Source organism: Mastigoproctus giganteus, chromosome 9, assembly GCF_048544385.1.
Source record: "Mastigoproctus giganteus isolate SK-2022 chromosome 9, ASM4854438v1, whole genome shotgun sequence".
Classification (NCBI taxonomy): Eukaryota; Metazoa; Arthropoda; class Arachnida; order Uropygi; family Thelyphonidae; genus Mastigoproctus; species Mastigoproctus giganteus.
Genome location: NC_143583.1, coordinates 112,259,380 through 112,283,697, shown reverse-complemented (window position 1 = coordinate 112,283,697; position 24,318 = coordinate 112,259,380). Strand labels below are relative to the sequence as shown.

Sequence of the window (24,318 nt, the reverse complement as noted above, 5' to 3'; positions counted from 1 at the left end):
GTTTGATCTGAGATACGCTGGAATTTTCTTCTGCAATTCTTCAAAAATTAACCTAGCCTTCTCACAGATCATTGCCTGAGTTACTGGATCTCCTTTCATCTGTCTTTCTCTAATCCAGGTAAGAAGCAGCTTTTCCATTTCTTCATTGATTAAAGATCTGTTTCTGTCAGAAATTTTTATTGCTCCAGCACCTATAATCTTGTCTCTTTGTTGCCAAAAAGTTGCCACGGTTGACCTAGGGACGCCATACTCTTGAGCTACATCTGTAATTGTTCTACCTTTCTGCACTTTTTCTATAATTTCTTTCTTCTTTTCTATGCTCAACCAAGTGTGTTTCTTTCCTGAATTATTCCGCTATTCACTTCGCTTTTGACCCATTATCAAATTTCACTCAAAAAAAAAATAACTGCCAAAGCACAAAATTTTTTACTTTATGAGAAATGCAGAATTATAAATTAGCACAAACAACTAGAGCAAACGTGAACTCAGACTACGATTATTAATGAGATAATGTTGTCTCATAACTGAGGAAGAACTGACGGCATACCTGTAGCTATCTTTGAGGGCGGCTAACGTAGCTGAACGATTGAGGGATCTATTCCCGCTTTATCTATCATTGGTTAAATGTTACTCTCGCTCTTTAATACCATTGGTTAAAATGTATGAAGCAGCCGTCGCTATTTAGTGCTATTTAGTAACGTTAAACGCAGTTATGTAGTCCAGCAAAGAATTCTATCGTGCAATATCATGTAGCGTTTTCGCTGGCCCACGAAATCCGACTGTTGAATAGTGGTACGTCGAATTGCAGTACATCGAATTGCGCGGCACCACCTGTAATTAGTAAAACAGAGGGGGGGGGACCCATTGTGCCCTGCATCTGCTGGCATACATAATGTTTTGAGTGGGAATGAGAGTAGCTCGATGCGAGCGAAGATTTTAAGGCTCCAGCTAATAGAGAAGTTTTCCTGAAATTTTTGCCATTTTATTGACTTTAACTGGCATATTCAACCCAAGCACGGTACTAAGTACTATAGGTTCTAATGCCTCTCGTGTTTGGGGTTCACATAAAAAAAAAAAATAAATAAATATATTAATTTATTTCTAGAAGTAGCTTTATATTCCTAGTTACAATACTTAGTTTATCTTGAATTTAGATAGAGATTTTGTGGGTTATTACTTAGTATCAGTAAAATTTGTACCATTCGAAACTTGCTGGCATTGTTTTAGATTGATATGGAATGGCATAATGAATATCTTGAACTTGAGTGTAACATATAATGCAAAACTAGATAGCACTGTATTAGGAATCTGTTATCTTAGTATAGTATTCACAATTAATCAATTAAATTTATAAATCTTATTAATTTATATGTTAATTAAATTGTATTTAAACAGAAATCATGCCCCAGAGTCCCAGACTAGAGCAGCAAAGTAACATGCACAAAGTAACGAAAGTAGTGTGGTTCAGGGGAGAACCGAAGGGGCGACTCTCCAATGCATCACAGTCTAAAGAAATGTGCAAAATGTGACATGTTTGGGGACCTTTCTCAAACAGGACATGATCTAGCATGGAGGATGTCTCTGTGTGTGTGCTAGGTGCAGAGAACATGAAGAAATTAGGTACCAACTCAGCGTTCTGATGGGTGTCTATGAGAGTTTGAAGAGTTGGGTAGATGACCTTGAAGGAATTAAAATGGGGGGCCCATCAAGCTCTCAACTGCCCAACTCAATGGCAGAGTTCACTCTTGTGCACCAGTCAGCACAGCGGCAATAGTTATTGTCGGTGACTCGACTGTCAGGGAAACGGGGAAATATATCGGGCAAAAAGGGGTAGGTGGAATAGGACAAGGGTATGTCTGCCAGGAGCAAAACTTGATGACATTGTAGAGTAGATATCTTTTAAGGGCACAAAAGGTGGTATCATTGTACATGTTGGCCCTAATAACATTAAGTATAGGAGATCTGCAGATTTACTTAACAAGTACAGGTCGATGTTGAAAAAAAGTTACGAGTTACGGTTAAATATGAAAGTGTCTGCAATCCTGCCCAGACACAATAGGAAGGAGTATATGATGAGAGCTTTGTCAATTAATTCGGCCCTGAAGAGCTTGTGCAAGAACCTTGGGGTAGAATGGGTGGAATTTTTTTCAGCGTGGTCTGTGCTTGTTAACAGAAGAGACGGCTTCAACAGGGATGGGATACACTTAAATAGAAAGGGTGCAAGAATATTTGCTGATGCTATCAAGGCAATGTTAGATGGGTCGGAAAACTGATATCTTGGAGGGGGGGGGGGAATTCACAGACTAATAGATTAACAGTAGACGAAGGCAGAGGTGGAAATGATTCTTGCACTGCTGCTATTGGAATGAGCAGCAGTCTGGAAAGCAAGTTGGTGGGGATTTCAGGAACTGCTGAGAGTCATGAAACATGTAAATACATGGGCTGTGTTAGAGTAACTAAGAGTAAGAACAGGTTTGTTTTGTTGGTTTTTAGGAGCATTAGCAACTAAGGCCATATTGCTCCGGGATATGCGGTGGTCATTCCTTGACCTTTCCGCATCTTCCGTATTTGGTGGTGACAGGCTCGAACCCCGGTCTAATCAAGAAGCGTGTACTGCGCACTGCTGCTCCTTCCCACCTGGCTACGGAGGCGCCTGTAAGAACAGGTGCATGTACACCAATGCTAGGAGTATAGTAAATAAATTTGATGAATTTGAAGTGCTGGTCAAGACATCAAAGGTGGATATTGTTGGGATATCAGAGACGTGGTGTCACAGAGATATAAGGAATGCAGAATTGAAATTTGGGGAGTACAATGTACACACAAAGGCTAGACAGGATAGGAAGGGAGGAGGGGTTATGCTATTAGTTAAGAAACAAAATCTAAGGAAGTGCATCCAGTTGACATAGATGGACAGTGCAATGTTGAGTCAGTTTGGTCTGAATGAGAAAGCAAAAATGGGGGTAGGAGTTTGTTATAGGCCTAATGACTGTGATGAGTACAATGAACAATTATATAGAGAAATAGAATGGGCCAGTAAATCAGTGTCTTATAATGGGGGATTTTAACTTCCCAGATATTGACTGGAACTTGTGAGCTGGTCATCGCACACCAGCAAGGCTTTTGTGGATTTATTGGATAATTGTTTTCTACAGCAGCATGTTAGAGAGGCAACCAGAGGAAGTAACACTCTTGATCTGATTATCAGCAGTGATTATTCATGCATGAAGAATTTTCAGATAAAGGAACCACTGGGTGACAGTGATCACAGTGTACTGATGGAGGATTTACTTAAAGATGTAACTACCATCAAGGGTAAATGGAAGGGTTTTTGCTTTTGTAAAGGTGACCACAGTGGTCTAGATATTTTTTAAGTTCTATACAGTGGGACCAACTGATGATGTTACCAACAGCAAATTATAAATGGAAAGCATTCAAGGAAATAATCTTGGAAGCTACTAGGCTTTTTGTTCCAACTAAGAAATACTGCTCTAGATTCAGGCCCCCAATGGATGTCAGATGAACTAATGAGACTCGTGGCAGAGAAGAAAAATGCATGGGATGCACATAAATTATCAGGCGACACAGTAGCTTATGGTATATATAAGCTAGTCTGTAATCAAGTCACAAAGGAGGTTAGGCAAGCAAAGGCAGATTATGAGAAAGGATGTAGAGTTGCTAGAATGAGTACAGAGAAGGCAACAAGACTGGTTAGGGAAAGAAGGGGTGCTCTTACAAAGCAAGGCTTAGGTTCTCCAAATTGCAGTGTGAAGATTAGGGACCTGCGAGGCAATCTGATTGAGGTTTATAAGACCTTGAATGGATTGAGCAGGCTCAAAGCTCATGGAATTCTTCCTCTTGCTCAGATTACAAACCTGAGGGGGCATAAACTGAAATAGAGGAAAGACAGTTGTCAAATAGCTGTGCGGAAATTTTGCTTTAGCCAGAGGGTAGTTTATTATTGGAACAAACTTCCATCTGTTGTTGTGGAAGTTTAGTATTTGCATTAGCAAGGGCACATGATGCAAGAAAGCAAACTTATATAGCTTCAGCAAAAAAAAAAACCAAAAAAAAAAACACACACCCCACCTCATTTTACCCATCCACTCGCTCAAAATGTTTGTCTAGTTCTGCCTTGAATCTGTTTAAGCTATCAACTTCTGCAACGACAGATGGAAGTTTGTTCCAGCAATCAACCACCCTCTGGCTAAAGGCAAACTTCCCCGCATCTATCCTACAACTGTCTTTCCTCAATTTGAATTTATGCTCTCTCAGGCAATTATTCTGAGCAAGAGGAAGAATCCCATCAGCATTGAGCATGCTCAAACCATTCAAGGCTTTATACATCTCAATCAGATTACCTCACAGGTGCCTAGTCTCCAGACACTGTAATTTGCAAAACTTAAGCCTTTCTTCATAAGAGCAACCCTTTGTTCCACTCACTACTCTTGTTGCCCTTCTCTGTACTCATTCAAAGAGCTTCACATCCTTCTTAAAATGAGGCCTCCAGACTTGTATATAGTACTCAATGTGTGGCTTGACCATTGTCTTATACAAGGGGATAATCACATCTTTGTCCCTGTAGAAAAATTCCTGTATATCATTGACAAGACACCATGATCTACTGTTGCAGACCATCTGCAATGCTCAGAAAACTTCATATCTGCCTGCACAATTACCCCCAGGTCCTTTTCACTCTCTACCACTGTCAGTGTAGGACCACACTGTTGATACGTTATTCTGGGGTTACTGCTTCCCATATGCAGTACTTTACATTTGTCAATGTCAATCTTCAGTTGCCACCTCTCAGCCAATCTGCTCAACTTTTCTAGATCCTGTTGCAGCAGTGTACTGTCATTAGTGTCATTAACAACCCTGCTGACTTTCGTATCGTCTGCAAACTTGGACATTATGCCTGATATACCATCATCAATATCATTAATGAATACAGAAAACAATAATGGGCCCAACACTGAACTCTGGGGGGACTCCACTAATAACATTTTTGTCCACGAAGAGCAGTGTCCATTGATTACCACTCTCTGTCTTCTCCCACTCCACCAGCAATTTGCCTCAAATGCCAAGCCACACTACTCCAATTTGTGCAGCAGTCTTCCATGTGCAACAGTATCAAAAGCCTTTCTAAGATCTAAATATATGATATCAAAATTATTCTTTACATCCAGTTCCTTTGTGACTACATCATAGTATCCGATCAAATTGGTCAAAGAAGACTTACCCTTAATAAACCCATGCTGTGTCCAAGCTATAACTAAAGTTTTGTCTAGATGATCCAGCAATGCTTCTTTAACCAGTGCCTCCATTAATTTCCCTTGAACAGAAGTTAAACTAACAGGTCTGTAATTACCTGTGTCTCCCTTTGATCCTCCTTTGTGGATTGGGGTCATATTTGCACATTTCCAGTCCATGGGTACCACCCCTGAGTCCAAGGAAGCTCTCATAATTATGGCTAAGGGTTTGCTTACTTCCTTTGCTACCTCCTTTAATATAACTGGATAGATTCCATCTACACCAGGTGCCTTTCTTATGTTTACCTTCAGCAATTTCTCCTCCGCTTTACTCTCAGTTATTACAAGATTATCTAGCTTACTGCCAGAGTTTAATACTTCTCTGGCACTCCCCTCCCTGAATAACTCCTCATGTGTGAATGTAGATGCAAAATATTCATTTAGTTTGTTAGCTACCTGAGCAGGATCATCAACAGTTGAACAATCGATATCAAGTGGACCAATCTGATTCATCCCCTTCCTTCTAGAGTTTACATAAGTAAAGAACTCTTTGCTGTTTTTCTTTGCATCCCTTGCCAAAGATTTCTCGTAATCTGTCTTTGCCTGCCTAACCTTCTTTGTGACTTGGTTACAGACCAGCTTATATTTATCAGAGGCTTCTGTGTCACCTGTTAATTTATATGTATCCATGCATTTTTCTTCTCTGCCACATGTCTAATCAGTTCATCTGACATCCATTTAGGCCTAAATCTTGAACAATATTTCTTAGTTGGTATGAAAAGCCTAGTAGCTTCCAAGATTATTTCTTTGAATGCTTCCCATTTTGAATTTGCTGTTGGTAACATCATCAGTTGGTCCCACTGAATAGAATTTAAATACTGTCTCAGACCACCGTAGTCACCTTTACAAAAGGAAAAACCTTTCCCTTTACCCCTGATGGTAGTTATCTCTTTGAATAAATCGCACTTCAGCACACTGTGATCACTGCCATCTAGTGGTCCGTAGTCACCTTTACAAAAGGAAAAACCTTTCCCTTTACCCCTGATGGTAGTTATCTCTTTGAATAAATCGCACTTCAGCACACTGTGATCACTGCCATCTAGTGGTCCCTTTATCTGCAGATTCTTAATGCATGAAGAATCACTACTGATAACCAGATCAAGAGTACAGTAAACCCCCGCTATTCGCGGTATCTGTATTCGCGGTTTCGCGATCGCTGATTTAATATAAAATGAAACTTTCAAAAATGTGAATTTTAAAGCGCCGTGAATATTTTCCACCATAAAAAATATGGGCGTGGCTAAAATTATCTTTCCCTGTCAAAACAGCGCTCAGTGGGTGGGGGAGAGGGATGACAAAATCACGAGCGTGGATGTTTCTCACTAATCCTTGTTCAGTATGTGTTATGCGCTTGTCATGGAAGGTTTGGTCGTTTGCTTTTAATTTATATGCTTATAAATTGAATAAATTTATCAATTTATAAATTGATATGCTTACAAAAGTGATAAATCTACCGTTTTGCAGTGTAAACTGTTTTACAGACTTTTTCGAGTGTGTTAACGGAAGAAAGTGCCTTTATTGTGGACAAGTTCTTTTTTACCTGTACAAAAATATGGCTACGAATAACAAGGGAAATGTGAAAATATCAAAGAAGGTGATGATTAGCGAATAAAATTGAGTTATTAGACAAAATTTCTAATGGTGAAAGTATCTCTTCAGTGGCAAAACATTATAAAATCAATGAGTCAACGGTACGATCAATCAAAAAATCAGAAGAAAAAATCCGCCGTAGTGTCCGTGAAAACGCACTTCAAAAATTTGCTCTGTAACTCGTGATGTTAAATTAGAAAAAATGGAAAAAGCTTAAAATCTGTGGATAGAAGACCGAACTCAAAATAAAATTCCGTTAAGTTCATTCATCATTAGTGAAAAGGCAAAACTCCTTTATCAACACTTTAGCGAAACTGGTGATAGCACTGGCATAAGTTTTTTAGCTATAGCAAAGGCGCTGGATTGAAAGATTGAAATTTCTAATAAATATTACATTTAATATTAAATTGTTTCTTATTTTCATTTCGATGCCATATGCTTGCATTTCACTATGTACTGTCTATGTACAGTCATATTATGAAGGTACATATAATACATACAGAGAAAATTTTAGACTAGTTTTTCTTATATATTTCATACTTTGGAACGGAACCCCTTTATTACTATGGGAGCCATAACTCAGTATTCGCATTTTCGGTATTCGCAACATTTCTCAGGAACGTAACCCCCGCGAATAGCTAGCGAATCTCTAGTTGCCTCCCGAACATGCTGCTGTAGAAAACAATCATCCAATAAATCCACAAAAGTCTTGCTAGTGTGTGAGTGACCAACCACAAGTTCCAGTAAATATCTGGAAAGTTAAAATCTCCCATTATAAGACACTCTGATTTACTGGCCTGCTCTATTCCTCTGCAAAATTGCTCATTATACTCATCAGATTCATTAGGCCTATAACACACACCTGCTCTCATTTTTCCTTCTCCAGTTGTCACACCAACAGACTCAACATTGCATTGTCCACCAACATCAATTGGATGCACTTCCTTAGATTTTGTGTGTTTCTTAACTAACAGTATAACCCCTCCTCCCTTCCTGTGCTATCTATCCTTTCCGTATACATTTTACTCCCCAAATTCCAATTCTGCACTGCTTATATCTGTGTGACACCACGTTTCTGATATCCCAACAATATCTGCCTTTGATGTCTTGACTAGCACTACAAGCTCATCAAATGTATTAACTATACTCCTAGCATTGGTGTATATGCAAGAATACATGCACCTGTTTCGACTCTTAGTTACCCCAACACAGACCATGTATTTATTTGTTCCACTATGACTCCTAGCCATGGAAAATCCCCTTTGCCCTGCTTTCCAGGCTGCTGCTCAATTGCATTACAATAGAAGCAGTGCAAGAATCACTTTCAACTATGCCAGCAGCTACTGTTAACCTATTAGTCCATGTATCCCCCCCCCAAACTAGCAGTTTTCCAATCCACTTAACACTGCCGCGATAGCATCAGAAAATATTCTTGCACCCTTTTCTATTTAAGGGTATCCCATCCCTGTAGAAGCAATCTCTCCTGTTAACAAACACAGACCAGGCTGAGGAAAATTCTACCCCAAGAGACTTGCACAATCTTTCTAGGGCCAAACTGATCGACAAGGCTCTCATCATATACTCCCTCCTATCATGTCTGAGCAGAATTGCAGACACTTTCAAATTCAACCCTAACTCACGGCTTTTTTTAACATTGACCTGTACTTGTTAAGTAATTTTGCCAGTCTCCTACTCTTAATATCATTAGTGCCAACGTGTACAACAATATCACCCTTTGTGCCCTTAAAAGATGATATCTGCTCTACAACGTCATCAACCTTTGCCCCTGGCAGACATACCCTAGTCCTGTTCCATCTATCCTTTTTCGTTGATAGCTTGAAAGCCTGATAGCGTAAATAAATTCAAGGCAGAACTAGACAAACATTTGGAATGAATGGATGGTTGAAATGGGAAGGGGTTAGCTTGAAGGCGTTGATAGCTTGAAAGCCTGATAGCGTAAATAAATTCAAGGCAGAACTAGACAAACATTTGGAATGAATGGATGGTTGAAATGGGAAGGGGTTTATTATTTATTTATTTTTTTTGGCTGATGCTGTATAAGCTTGCCTTCTTGCATCATATGCCTCTACTAATGCTAATGTCAAATAAATTGAAAAGACCAAATAGAGGGGTATTCTTTTGTTGAATGGACAGAACTGTATCTTCCTGGCTTTTAGTTTACTAGGTAGTTTTCTATAATATTATTTAAGCTATATCACTCAATGCAGCTTTAATAAACTGCAGTCCTAAATTGTCACCAATTTAGGACTGCAGTTTTCACCTCGATATAATAAATAACTGTGAAATAATTGTAAATTATTTTGATAAGCCTTAAAATCTTTTCAATTTGTAAATAATATTACTGAACTTTTTGTATGTATCTACACTGTTACTTAGGGTTTGTCCCTGGTCTGTAGATTTCAAAATAAATACTTGAATACAAAAACTTCCAAAACACTGGAAGACATATATTTTGAAGGAGAAAGAGCACCTGAATAAGTGAATGTAATTTTATTCTGCTGTGTTAATTTAATTGCACAATTGGGAAAAAAAAAAAAAAAAAAAATGAGGTTCAAACCAAATCTGAATTCCCACTGTATTTGAAACACTCAGTTTAATTTTGAAGTATCAAAACAAGAGAAATTTGCATTTAATTTGGAATATTCTGGAATTAATTACACCTCTGTCATATCAAAGGCATTAATATATTGTAAGGCCAATTTATTGTGATGTAGAATTAAATTCAAAATGTTTGATTAACTGTGTTTATTTTATGCTTAAGTCTAAAAATTTGGACTCTAAAAATTAATACCCTTGTTATAAGCAGGGGGCTGGACTAAAGCAGAGGACCAGCTACAGCACATCTCCCACACCTGCTTAAAGTTAGTTCTGCACCTACTCATTGAATATGTGCATGACTCTCATTTGAATGCAACTGAGCATATGTATGTCTCTGGAACTTATTTTATTTTAAATAATTAACATCTGCATCCTTTTGAAATATGTCTACCAAATATAAATGTTTTTCTTTAATTAGAGTTCTCCAGAGATGCAGCAGAGTAGATAAATTTTAATTACAAGCCACCCTGTATAATATTTGAAAATTATTTACTGTGTTTTGTTATTTCAGAAATTATTTACATCAAATTAACAAGCAAAAAAAACAAATAAAAACAGTTAATTGAAATTACTTACTGCAAAAGCCAAACAAACAAATCGAGACATTAAGCATGGATCAGACACTGCTTCTCCTGAGGTAATAACATTCCACACCTGAAACATTAGAATTTAGTTTTTGTTGCTGTACAGACAAAAACTGTTATTATTATTAGACTATATATTTAGTAATTTAAGTAACATTTTAAGAACAACATATATTTTTCATTACGAATTCACTTTACTACATAATTATTCCATATAAAATAATGTTTCAAAACTTTTCCCTATAATATCCTCTTCTTGAACTCTCAATACAATGAAAACCTCTGAAAAACTGTTTTTCCCCAAAACATAAAATATTAATTCCATAAATATTTGCAATGCTTCTATCAGCCTTATGATTAAAAATAAGGTAAACTATTGCAGAAAAACAGGACATAGTAATCCAATGATACAAGAATATACAAAACAAAAATATAGACTACTTCAGGAGGAGAGGAGGGGCATAAGTGATGCAACATGCATGATGAGAAATGTAACAGAAATATATTTGAAATGAACAAATGGGTTGAGGAATTTTAGAGGAGCACATTTCGATAAACATTAAGCACAAACAAGGGCAATACCAAGGATTTTTTAAGAAGGGAGTCTAAATCAGCATTCCAAAGAATCATTAAGCTTTAATCATGATACAGCATTAAAAAAATTCACATTTTAATCATAAGGCAAGGAGAGTTATAACTCTTTTAGTCCCTACCCAGCACTAACCCCTGAGCACAAACAATTGAACTTATTTACATTTGTAAACATTTATGGCTATTTTATCCTTTCATCTGTTTCTGCAGCCAGTAAGATTTAAACTGCAAGGATAATGCAATGGTCTTAATTCTCACAGGAGAAGAACAAACTTGCCTTTTTAATGAGTTACCCCAATACTGCATTACTTTCACATCAGACAGTTTAGTTATATTATAATTTTTAAAACTGATTTTGTAATAACAAAAAGTGATGTGTCAACAGATAGCATTAGCTATGTTAGAAGTTTTTACCATACAAAATCAGTTTTAAAAGATGAAAATCAGTTTCAGTCATATAGTATTAGGCAACAACTCATTACAAAGACAAACCTGCTCTGAGAACCAAGACCACTGCACTATCCATGCAGCTTAAATCCAGCTGGCCACAAAATCGAATAAAAGGACAGCACAGTCCTGCAAGCATCTTATAAAGGCAACAGGATCACTTTTTTGCATGGATTCTTAAAGACAAATGTGACTGTTGATAAGAGTGCCAGATTGTGTTCTTAATATTTCCAGATTGCAAAATGTACCAGATTGTGTTCTTAATATTTCCAGATTGCAAAATGTGCCAGATTGTGTTCTTAATATTTCCAGATTGCAAAATGTACCAGATTGTGTTCTTAATATTTCCAGATTGCAAAATGTGCCAGATTATGTTCTTAATATTTCCAGATTGCAAAATGTGCCAGATTTTAAAGAATTCCAGGGCAACTTTAAAGGATTTCGGATTGTCAAGTGCCAGATCTTCAAGGGTTTACTGTATATTGTTTTATAGATTTGAAGGCTTTTGATCAAGTAGACTGGCTTAAATTATTGAATATATAGGAAAAACAGAACTGGATTGGAAAGATGAAGGAATGATTAGTATATTATACTGGGAACAAAAAGTAATAATTAGTGTAGGACAAGATGACTCTGAAAGTGTAGAGAAAAAGTGGTGTGAGCCAGGGGTGTTTCACTCTTAAAGAACACCTTATGGGCCTTCAAATGCAATTGAATCAATTTTCCTATTACTGATATAAGGAATACCTTGATTTTAAATTCATTCTTTCAGATATATCAAATAAACTTTTAATCAAAAAGAACAATCTGAAATATCCTGTAAACATCAAAGTATTATATACTGCCCAACATTTAATATCCAGATATTTGAATATCTACAAAATTTCCTTCATTTTGTAGATATAAAAAAGGTATGCTGAAATCTTTAGCTTTTATGACAGCCTCTAGTCTCCATGAAACTCTCTTCACCAGTTTTTTTTTTTTTTTGTATATATCCTCCAACATCTTCTGCCATTTAGTCTTCAAAATGGCTACCAGTTCAGCTCTGTTGTTTGGGCAGTCTCTCCTCACATGCACCCAATGATCCAATTCAATCATTCCAGAGGTTCTCTATAGGTTCAAGTCAGGATTCTGGGCTGGTCAGTCCAACTTTTTGATGCTCATATCCTCAAAGCAGTCTGCACAATGTGAGCAGTATGATGGAAATGCATTTATTCTGAATGGGAAACTGAAAACAGCAAGCTGAAAGTCTGAATGGAGGAACATTTCAACCACATCGAGCATGCCATGTGGCAGTCAGAAATGTACCCTTCCACAACATTTTGAAGACTACTTATTTAAAGGGAGAGGCAGGGATTATGAGACAGAAAAGGTTGTTGAAGAGCTGTGGGATATGCAGCTGAATTCATGATGAGAATGTGTTAATCCAATCACAGGCTTATTCGGCACACATAAATAAATTTAAAAGCAGTCAATTAGCCACCAGTTAATTTATTCTCTCTCTCTCTCTCTCTCTCTCTCTCTCTCTCTCTCTCTCTCTCTCTCTCTCTCACACACACACAGTTCTGATAAAATAAAATATCTGAATTACCTCTATTCCAACATTCTGTAGGAGCTGAACCTTGTCTTTTTCCTTGAATTCAGTGAATGTATTTACATTATAAAGATTGCCAATCAGTGGAAAGCAGAAAGGCGGTGTCTGGTGGTTCCTAATTGTTTCAGAGAATGATAGATAATAAAATGCAATTTCTGCAAAATTCAAACTTTCTGCAGAAAATTAATAGAAAGCAGGATATATCTGTGAAGTAATAGAAATAATTAATATTCAGCATGTTAATTATACATGTTAAAAAGTAGAGACAGATAAATGACAGTTGCTCTTCTAATAAGGTCATTTATAAATCAAGTAATGGTGGAAACTCAATTTGATATTATTATGATTTGCTCACTTCCTTAACTGTCAACATACACTGTTGTTTGATACTCTACCATGAAATACACAAAGTCCTCATTGTTCATCATAGCTACATTCCTAAAACTGCAACAAACAATGAAAACAAATGTGACCCTCCCATCAATCTCTATAAATATTGACTTGCAAATGATATGTATTGCACAAAAGATTGTCAAAGGCAAAAAATATATATTTTATTTATGTGCATAAAAAGCAGATGTTCTTTAAGATTGCATTTATCACTTTTAATAAAGATATTTAAGATAAAGAAAATTAATAAAGATTTTTAATAAAAATATTACTAAACAGAAAAACAATTGGCAACTCAATCCCTTCTCAGTCCATGAATGTCTTGCTTACTTCCCACATAAATCGAGTTGCCAACTGGATTTCTTCTTAGTATAAACTAAACTTCACATAATGCAAGATATGAATAAAAAAAGTCCCTAATATATTTCTGAAAAGACTCAGACTCTGCAGCCTCATTTTTCTTAAAGAAATTACTGATTTTCAGCATTTTATTTGCTTTTCTTTGTCTTTAACAGGAAATTGCATTTAAAGTAATCAAACAATTCATAAGAATATTAATAGCTACTCCATTGACACTTTTTGCCAAGCTCTTGCTTTATATGCTTATGCAACCTTCATTAGAAAAGTTATATTAATTAAATTAATAATAATGAGTATTTTAAAACATCTGAAGATATTTTTAGCTTCTTTAAATTATACTACACAATTATCCACCAGGCATTATTCATTCTCCATAACCCTGAGTATAGTGCCACACAGTTGATATGTTACTGTGGGATTACTGATATCCATATGCAGTACCTTGCATTTGTCAATATTAAAACTTCAACTGCCACTTTCAGCCCATCTGGAAAATTTGTTTAGATATTGTTGCAGTAGCATATCCTGATTACTATGTTTAACTACCCTGCCAACCTTCACGTTATCTGAAAACGCAGACATTACGACTGATATGCCTTCATCAATATTTTTAATGAAGATAGAAAAGAATAATGGGCCCAAAATCCAACACTGGGGATCTCAGCTGATACCATTAGCCCAAGAAGAACAGTGTCTACTGATAAGTACTCACTGTCTTCTCCACAGAACTATTTCTTTATCTAAAGCAGCAATTTGCCCATAATGTTACACTGCTCCAATTTTTATACTAGTCTTTTATGTGCAACAGTATCAAAAACTATTCTGTTTCATAAATAAATGATGTCAAAATTATTTTTTGCATCCAGTTCCTTTGATATTGTGTCACAGAATCTAATGGCACAAGATAGCCCCTTAACGAATCCATGCTGTTAAAAAAAAAAAAAAAAAAAAACTTCCCATTTCACCTGTCCATCCCTCTAATAGTTTATCTAATTCTTCCTTGAATTTATTAAAGCTATCCACCTCTATGTATGTAGCAGATGTGCATGCAGTTTTTTTTGTTTTTTTTTTTTTTGGTAGTTGTTGGCGCATAGGCTTCTGTGGCCATAATGCACCTCCCAAGGTTTTTTCAGTACTTTTGATCCAAGCCCGAGGCGGGAATCGAACCTGCGACCTTTGGGTTGCCAGGCAGGCACTTTACCCACCTGGCTAGCCTGGTCGGCTGTGCATGCAGTGACTACAGTATAACTGCATTGCTGTCTGTAATTACTCATGCCTCCCTTTGATTTCCCCCCACCCTTTGTGAATTGGGGATACATTTGCACATCTCCAGTCTGGCATCCTCTCCTGAATCCAGTGATACCCACACAATCATTGCTAAAGGTTTTCTTACTTCTTTTGCTGTCTCCTTTATAATAACCGAATAGATTCCATCCACCCCAAGGTGCCTTTGATATGTTTAGCTTCAACAATTTCTCCACCACTTTCCTCTCAGTCATCATAAAATCATTCAGTTCCCAACCAGAATTTGACTCACTTGTGGCATCCCCATCCCTAAAAAATACCTCATGTGTGAACATGGATACAAAATATCCATTCAGTTTGTTAGCAACCAGAGCAGGTTCATCAACAGTTAATCCATTATTATGTCTAATGGACCAATATGAATCAATCCTCTTCCTTCTACTGTTTACATCAGTAAGGAATCATTGTTGCTTTTCTTTGTATCCTTTTCCAGTCTTCTCATAATCTGCTTTAGCTTGCCAAATCTTTGTGACTTGTTTGCAGTCTAGTTAATATCCAATCTAGGCTTCTGTATCACCTGACAATTATATGCACCCCATGCATTTTTCTTTGCTGCCACAAATCTCATCGGTTCATATCATCCTTTTAGGTCTATGAATTGCATCTCTCAGTTGGTGGAAAAGCCTAGTAACTTCTACAATAGCATCCCTGAATGCTTCCCATTTAGAATTTGCTGTGTAGCTTTATTAGTTAGTCCATTCCATAGAATTTAAAAATTATCTATAAGATTGTTGTAGTCACCTTTACAAAAGCAAAAGCACTTTCCTTTTTCTATGATAATAGCTACATATTTAAGTAAATCCACCATCAATACACTATGATCACTGCCACCTAATGGGTCTTTTATCTGCAGATTCTTAATGCATGAAGGGTCATTAATGATAATCACATCAAAAGCATTGCTTTCTATTGTTCCCTCTCTTATCTGCTGGTATATCAAACAATTATTCAATAAATCCACCAAAGTCTTGCTACAGTGTGGGTGACCGACCCACAAGTTCCAGTCAATATCTGGAAAGTTAAAATAATCCCCCATTACAAGACATTCTGATTTATTGGCCCACTATTTCTCTGTACAGTTGTTCATTGTACTCATCAGAATCATTAGGCTTTTAACACACCAAACTAACTTCTGAATCCCTTTTATCCGAGTGACATTATGTCTCTGATATCCCCACACTGTCTGCATGTGACAATTTGATCAGTCAAAATTATTATACCACCCATGATATCATCAGCAAATATTCTTGCACCCCCTTCTATTTAAGTGCAATCCATCCCCAGAAATTTATTTACTATGCTCCTAGCATTAGCATACATACACATTAGTATACAGTATACCTGCAACTGTTTTTTCCTCTTAGTAACCTTAACACAGCCTATGTATTTGCTTGTTCTGTGAGCACCCCTAGCAAGTCTTGAAATTCCTGACACCTTGCTTTCCAGGCTGCTGCATGTTCTAACAGAAGCAGTGCAAGAATCACTTTTGCCCCCTGCCTGGGGGGGGGAATACCACCCATGATATCATCAGCAAATATTCTTGCACCCCCTTCTATTTAAGTGCAATCCATCCCCAGAAACAGTCTTTTCTGTTAATAAGAAGAGCCCACAGAGAAAAATTCTTCATTGTGTATTTTATGTCAGAGGTTCCCAAAGTTTCTCGGTTCACGGCGCCTTTAATGTCTCAGTAATTTTTTCAAGGCGCACCCAGACCAAAAGAAATACCTAACAGTTTCGTTTAGTAGTTAGGTCCAAACAACTTAATAAGAAATGCTGAAACTGTGAACTACCTCGAGCTAGTAGTTCGCACGGTGTCCGACAGATGTCGAGTATCGCTGTGTTTCCCTCGAAAATTTTAAATATTCCGCGGCCCACAGTTTAAGAACCGCTGTTTTACGCAATAAACATTTAATTCCATAATTATTTTCATTATCTTTTACATTATATACAGTTAAAAAGTTATTTAAAAAGGTATTTTTAAAATTCTTTATGAACATTCCAGAAGGTCAAGGACCAATTATAATTTTTCCTATTGGTTATGATATTCGATTAACGCGTTTCCGTTTTGCGCGATGCGCTCGCCTGTACTTAATATACAAAATTTTGTTTGTCTTAAAATTCAACTAAGTAGTAATGATGAAACTGAACGAAACAATGACATTATTACTATTAAAAGGTAATTATTGTATAATTAAATTCCAATTACATGATAAACATCATATGTTTAGTCAATCATGCACAAACTTTTCAAAGAAACTCTAAAAGGACAGCATCCTCTAAAATTACTAAAAATGTCCTAACATTTGGACAAGGCTAAAAATTGCAAAGGATGCAAATTAAAAACATCATAAATGAAACTAGGGTCCCAGAAACATATTCATATATTTATTTATCTTAAGTTGTAAAGCTTAAAAAATGTCAAACATCAAAACCATGAGAGCGATATTTCCCATTTATTGTAGTTGTATTGGTCAATGAGACACTGTTGTCATTTGCTGTATTCAAAAGATATTTTAGGCCAACTCATGTTTTCAGCAGCTCACATTTTTCAGTTCAAACAGAAATTTCATGAGGTGTGATAGCGTGAGCAAAGGAGTAGATTTCTGGAGGTCACTTAACTAACATAAAACAATAAAAACAAATCTGCAGTGAAAAGGAAAATGGGCTCATCTCCTGCATGACTGCCTGGCCTACCTTGATCTTAGGCAACAGCTTCTCCATCAGACCAACCTTCCAGATCTTCATTCGCTCCATTCCCTGATTATAAACAAGGAAGCACTCTTCCTTCAGTGCTTTCCTACAATTTTGCACAGCTCTCTTCAAGCATAGAAGACATCTTCTGGCCACTGCTTCCACACCTGCCATCCCACTGGCTCCTGACTAGCCCGCTCATTTGGGCTACACCCAAATCCAGTCCTTTCCACAATCAGGCATGAAAGCGAAACCTCAAGATCGTTGCAAACCCTTTTGGGTAAGATTTCATCGCAGACCATTATGTTGACGTGGAATGTCTCTGTGCCAGCACTCTTCCTCTTTTGGGAAGGAGTGCCTTATCTATCGATCTCTCAGTGCTTTCCTGTTTCTATCTGTTATCAACTTGCACTCTTACTGTGCTTACTCACCCTTCTCAAGGGTGTTCCCCACTAGCGGTTCTGATTTCCTGCTCGCCAGGGAAACCCACTCCGTGTGGTTCCCACTGTTACTCAATACTTTTTATAATCCATACTTCATTTCTTGGGTCGTCTCCCTCCTCCTTTGGCAGGAGGGGTAGACTCCAACAGGCATCCCTCTATTGATCTGGTCCGGCTCCTCATGCCATGGACAAATGCTGGAATTCCCCTTCCTGGTGAGGGGGCCTTTTAGTAACTAAGTGACCAGATGAACAACACAACTATATTCACAATATCCACACTACTCACACCATCTGGCCTTGGCAGATTTTGCTATTTCACAGTGACACTTTTACACGGTTTTGTGGTACCGCCGACAGATACACACTATGTCGACTATTTTCTGTTAGTGCAATCAATTATAAACGGGTAGTAAACTTGATGTTATTGCATTTGCAAAAATACCGATAGCTGGAATTGTGTGGGTTTTTACGTTATTATGGTGAAATGTGTTTCCCCTCCCACGAAATCTTCAATCATATGAAAAACATAAATAAATTTTTAGAATCTTCTCTTCATTCCTATTTTTTAAGCTTCCTATTTTTAATGTGCGAAATTGTTACTACGTATCTCACTTGTGCAATTTGCGTGTGCTGTGTTTGTCGTTATCAATTGCTTATCTTTTTCACTGTTTTAAATTTTACAATAAAAAAAAAGTCAGTGAACAGAAATATCAATTAGTATGTATATATTACAGTGCTATATTTACTGTAATATTTATTTATTTATTAGAAATTTAAGATGTTTAAACCTGTGTTAGCAATTTTACTGGGTTTCTAACTTTTTTTAGTGTTTTACTTACCACACTGAACATTTTTTTTTTTTTGAGTGCTCTGCCCCTATCCCTATTTTTCCTGTAAGCCCGGTTGTTATTAATGCACAAAATGCCATAACACAGAGATTTTTAGGAACACGTGTACTGCATTATAGCAGAACTGACTGTATGTTTAACAGTAAGCTGTGTTTTATATGAAGTGCACTGATAGAACTTCCATTCATAAATAAATGAAGATAGGCAAGGTGTCTGTGGTCAGTGTACAATCATGCTAATATAACTTCCTTTTGTTGGTTTCGGTGAGCACTAGAAAACCAGTTGTAGTTCCTTTTTAATTTGCTGGAGTTATTACTAGTTTGTTTCCTCCATATTTGAGATCCATCAAGATTGCATGCCTTTTGGATAATGCTCTTATGATTAAAATCTGCAATGTTATTCAAAATTACAAGTTACTCCTCTGTCAACAAGTATTTTCTGTCTTCAGAGTCTTCATACTATGCATGAGGTTTTCATTAAAAAAAAAATACTCTACTTATAGCTTCCTTCTTTATGTTCTGTCATACTTTATACAGATTTCATCAATGCATTATCAGAATGTTCAGAAATATTCGCAATAATCTCTCCACTTCTCTTCCAATATTGAAAGACATCTGGTCTCGTTTTCAACATTATCAAGAACATGATAAGGAAATAACTTTCTGCTGGATATTGGGATACTCTTGTATTCTGAGAAGTGAGAGAAGAAGAGTAGATAATAACACATAAATGACTAGATCATTTGTCTGTCTTCTTCTCTCATTTCTTATATGGATTATAAGAGCTAGCTGGACTGCATACAGCTCATCTGTCGGTATCCTGCATTCCAAAGGTAGCGAAACAGTGTCCATGAATGAAGAAAGGAAAGACAGCTGCTGCACCCACATGATTGTCAGATTTTGTGCCATTTGTGTATTCTCTGAAGTATGAGCAGCATGCAATTGTAGCAAACTATGAATTGGTAAAGTTATTATTTTTATCTGAAACTTTGAATAGCATCAAGATGTTGTAAAGCACTTTCCTGGTTGAGGTAGATACCAGGTATCATAATCTTGCCACAATCTGAATAATGCTTTTATAGAGATGTAGTGGTGAGTCTCTATTTTCTCCCATAATGTTGCTTATACTGATCAAAATATATAGAGTTTGTTTGAAAACATGCCACATGCATCTGAAAGTTAAATTTATTATCCATTATTAAATCCAAAAACTGATGGTATTTGACACTGGGATTGAATATTCTTTATTCAAAATTTAGGGTCAGGATGTAGTGTGTTGTTTGCAGAAAGCATTGGGCTTCTTAAAAAAAAAAAAAAGACATCAACATCTGGGCCCAAATCATTGCTAATTTTCTACATGAGATGCTGACTAGTTGCTTTATTTAAAGTTTTGATTTTTAATTCCTAATAATGATAAAGCATTAAAACCTATTTTTCATAAATAATCTAAATAATTAAGTACTTATTGGCCTCTATTAATTTTTTAATTTTTTTATTATCTAATTATCAATTTATATTTAAGAAAATTAAGTTTTGTTTTATATTGTTTCTTACTTACTCAGAAAATGCAGTATAATCTACATTAGCCAAACATGAAAGACCTGGTGCTCCTCCTGTAATCATAATTTAACATTAAAAGCAAAGTCAGATGTATGAAATATTAAAATATCAAACAAACTTACAATAACAAATCTAATCCCAGTCAAAACATTTACTTTTAAAAAATTTTATAGGAGTCTGCCTATGGACTTGAATGTATTATTATACTTTTATAATGCATTATTAACCAGAAAGTATTATTATACTTGTATAATAATAAGTTTTCAGAAATATATGTTACTGTAAAAGCTTGAAATACCAACACATTTCACTTCATTTCAGAATTTTAACACCCTGATATGGTAAGTCCTAGGATTCACCAGTTTATGTTGGTAAAAGCACATTTGATAATTGCATTTGTGAATTCTCTTCCATTATTTGTGTGAGGTAGTGCATATTAGGCACTCTGAATATAGTGACGATGTTACCTAAAACCTCACAGGGATTAGAGATATCCCCCCCATGACCTTTTTTAAAAATTGGAAAAGTGGAATGTATTATTAATAGGGAACATTTTTGAAATTATTACTGTTTTCCTTTTCGAACTGTTACCAACAATCTTTTGTAAAAGGGAATATATTCTCTCACTATGTCCATATTTAAAATTCAAAGAGGTTCATGCTAATTGCATCTGCAATTGTCAACAATTGTGATTATCATTTTTAAGATTTTTAAAGAAGAGGATAAAGGAGATATATCTCCTATTCTTGTAAGAATGTCTGAGAAGCATATTTGTTATATTCAAAGCAGTACTTAACTCGGATAATGGAAGAGAATTTGCAGGTTCTATGTAGTGATGCTACAAACAGGCTTTTACCAATGCAAACTTGTAAATCCTAGAATCCAGAGCAATAAAAGGCTGAAATAAAGTGAAATGGGTTGATTTTGGTATCCCAGTAATTTTGATATTCCAGTAAATCTTATGATTTACTGGGACATAAAAATTACTCCTGGCCATAACCGTTCTAATAATGCTGCCAACATGATAGTAGCTAATGATATTCTTCAAGTCAAGAAATCAGATAAGGACAAAATCCAAAAGTTCTGAGGTCATTCAATGTATACTAGTTCAGCCAACGTGGACAACTTTTTATATTCACTATTCAAAGTTACAAGTTTTACTGTTTGGAATAGAGAAAGCCATAAACGATGTGATGTCAATTTGTTAATAATGGGCTCACTTAGAAGAATTTCAAAGGGTCATTCCAAAATAGTCTGTCATGTTTTATCAAACTAATTTTTATTTAACAAGGGGCTCTTGCACATCCCTGTTCTAATAATGCTGCCAACATGATGGCAGCTAATGATATTCTTCAGGTCAAGTAGCATTCATAATGTTACTTTCAGAAAAAATAATATATCACGTATTCCCACAGCACCAATAAACCTATCAATTAACATCTGCAGAATGTGTTTAGCTTAGTGGTGAAAAGCAAACCAGCCAACTTTCAAATTTTAAAAATTATGAAATTTTCTGCTTTTTATTTAAAAAAAAAAAAAAAAAAAAAAAAAAGGAATTTTTTTAATCTAGATGTTTGTCTTGAAACTAATTTTCGACAATGATTTTATACAACTTTTATATTAACCTTGATCACCAGTGAAATTGAACATTGAAACCCTAACTGTCAGCGAAACATTTTTTTAAAACATTAATAAAATAAATTTTTCTGTTTATACTCCGGCACGACAACCAAGTCAGTAGAGTTTACAATAAATCGTCAATACAAATATTTATCGTATTTAGTAGTCATGGGCTTGCACCTCGGTCCACTCAAGGAACGCGTGCTATGCACTCTCGCTCCTGACCACTGGGCTAGGTCAAAAGTTGTACAACTTAATAAAAATTATTTTTAATTAAATTTATTCATTACATGAGAATTTTATTCATGAAAAATTAAACAACAATTATAAGGATGGTTACTAGTTACATATTAATTTGGCACTATCAACTGACTGATTTTAGTAACTTTGATTGCTCATGCTAAAATACTATTACAGGTTTAGTGTTTGAAAATAGCCCACTTTCTAACCTATCACTAATCAAGCCAAAACTCTTAGTCCCATGGTGTACATTTCAACAATTTTTTTAATGGAGAGTTTGTAAATTTTTAATACAGAAATGAAGGAAAAAACTTTTCATAAAACATACCATGATTTATAGTGTTACAGAATTATATAATACAATAACAACTGCAGGATGAACACAGTGATTTTAGAATGCAAAAGAACTGCAAAAAAAAAAAAAAAGAGGGGGAACCGGTTAATCCCATTCTTCTTCTTTATGTCCAGTTTTCACGAAATATGGACTGCTCTTTTATTCTTGCATATTCATTTTTTACTATTTCACTGTCTGAAATATTTTTTGAAAAAAATGGACTAACACTATCAGTGCAGCTTGGCAGCAAATTATATTCTATGATCAGTAACAAACAAACAGGCAATCAGTATTGCCTGTTTGTTACTGATTTGGATAGGACCTTAACAGATTTCATTTCACCATGACTGAGGACCCAAATGTTATAGACCTTTTCCTCAAGAAATTCCCTTAGGGATGGATTTCTTTGACTAGACTAGAAGTCTTGATGAGAGTCTTGTCTGTTTTGGTTTTTGATACTGACACCACCATTGTGGGACTGAAATAATTTTTATGTTCTCTGCTTTCCCCCTTTGTCTGTCCACAAAGAGATGTCTGTCCATCTGTCCCTTTGTGGATGGACATTGACCAGATCAGAAATATTGTTCTAAAAGTTCTTACTGGACCAGGCTTTCACTGAGTAATGTCATCCCGATCTCTGGGTGCTGGACTTTTCACACCTGGCTGGAGATTCTTCTTATCAGACATAGCATATTTTCATATTGGCCATGTTTGCATTTTTTCTGAGTAATTTTTTGTCTTCAAGGAAGCTTCATGGGCAGTATGTGCTCCTCTCATTGTTCTTGTTTTCTTGTGATGCAGGACTTTCAGTTTATATTTCTTATTCTTGTACAACTTTCTGAGGGCTCTCTTTCTGATTCTGGGGATTACAGTCAGCAAGAAATTACTCTAGCAAGGAATTTCCTCACAACATGGATTTTTGATAATTTAGAAGCTGCTCCTCCTGTCACATCAGCAACCCCAAGATTTGCCAATTCCTGTTTGAGCTTCTCAAGCTTTTTCATCTTTCTTTTTTTCCCCTTAGCTCACAGGCCTTCACTTTAGCCATGACAATTGCTCCAAAAAAAGAAAGTAGACAAAAGTTTTTGTAGCTTTTGAAGTAGCTTTTGTGAACCATATGAGGTTTTACTTCCATGCCTTGTTTGGATACCTCTACTGGAAACCCTCCTAATCTGTGTTTACCTTCTTTGGGACTTCACTGATTAGGAACTACATACTAAGAATCTGGGTACTTATCTACATTAGATACTTCACTTAACAGGCCTTACATATCAATTACTTCTACTGTTCAGAGGGCCTTCTTCTACTGTTAAGAAATTTAGATTTCTTTGTTCATTTGGAAGCATCATCAGAAAATCTTGTTTTATGTCTACTTGGAGACTCCTGTGAATAGATCTTTAATACTAATAAGCCCAACAGGACTATATTCCTGCCTCGGAGCCTTCACTGATCAGGACTTAGCAATAAACTTCAAGCTCCTCATGGCTATATTTACCTATTGAAGACTTCACCAAATAGGACTTATATACTAATAACTTTAAGCCCCTCAGGGCTGTACTTTTATGGAGCTTCTCACCCTGTATATCTCAGGGCACACTTTTCTGCTAATGTCTTGCTCCAGGCATAGAATTCTGCAGACCACATGAAGTAGGGTTGATATATGGATGTAACTGTCCAAATTTACTTTCTTTTCTTTCACTTTTTCTTATGAACTTTGTAATTTCTATTCATGGGGACGTCTCCTCCTCTCATCCCCTAACTTTCTCTTCCTACCCCTCCTTAATCCCTTTCTTCT

The 24,318-nt window shown here is 36.1% G+C and overlaps 1 protein-coding gene across 1 annotated transcript in view; it reads right to left on the bottom strand.

Moving 5' to 3' along the window:
• The window catches only part of Atg7 (Autophagy-related 7), a 196,796-nt gene that overhangs the window by 157,134 nt on the left and 15,344 nt on the right, over positions 1 to 24,318 (bottom strand). Inside the window, exons 3-5 of the mRNA XM_090381559.1 lie at positions 20,328 to 20,382; positions 12,732 to 12,849; positions 10,095 to 10,172 (exon numbers count right to left, since the gene is read on the bottom strand). Of these exons, the coding sequence (XP_090237685.1) occupies positions 10,095 to 10,172; positions 12,732 to 12,849; positions 20,328 to 20,382 (251 nt within the window). The remainder of the gene's footprint in view (positions 1 to 10,094; positions 10,173 to 12,731; positions 12,850 to 20,327; positions 20,383 to 24,318) is intronic.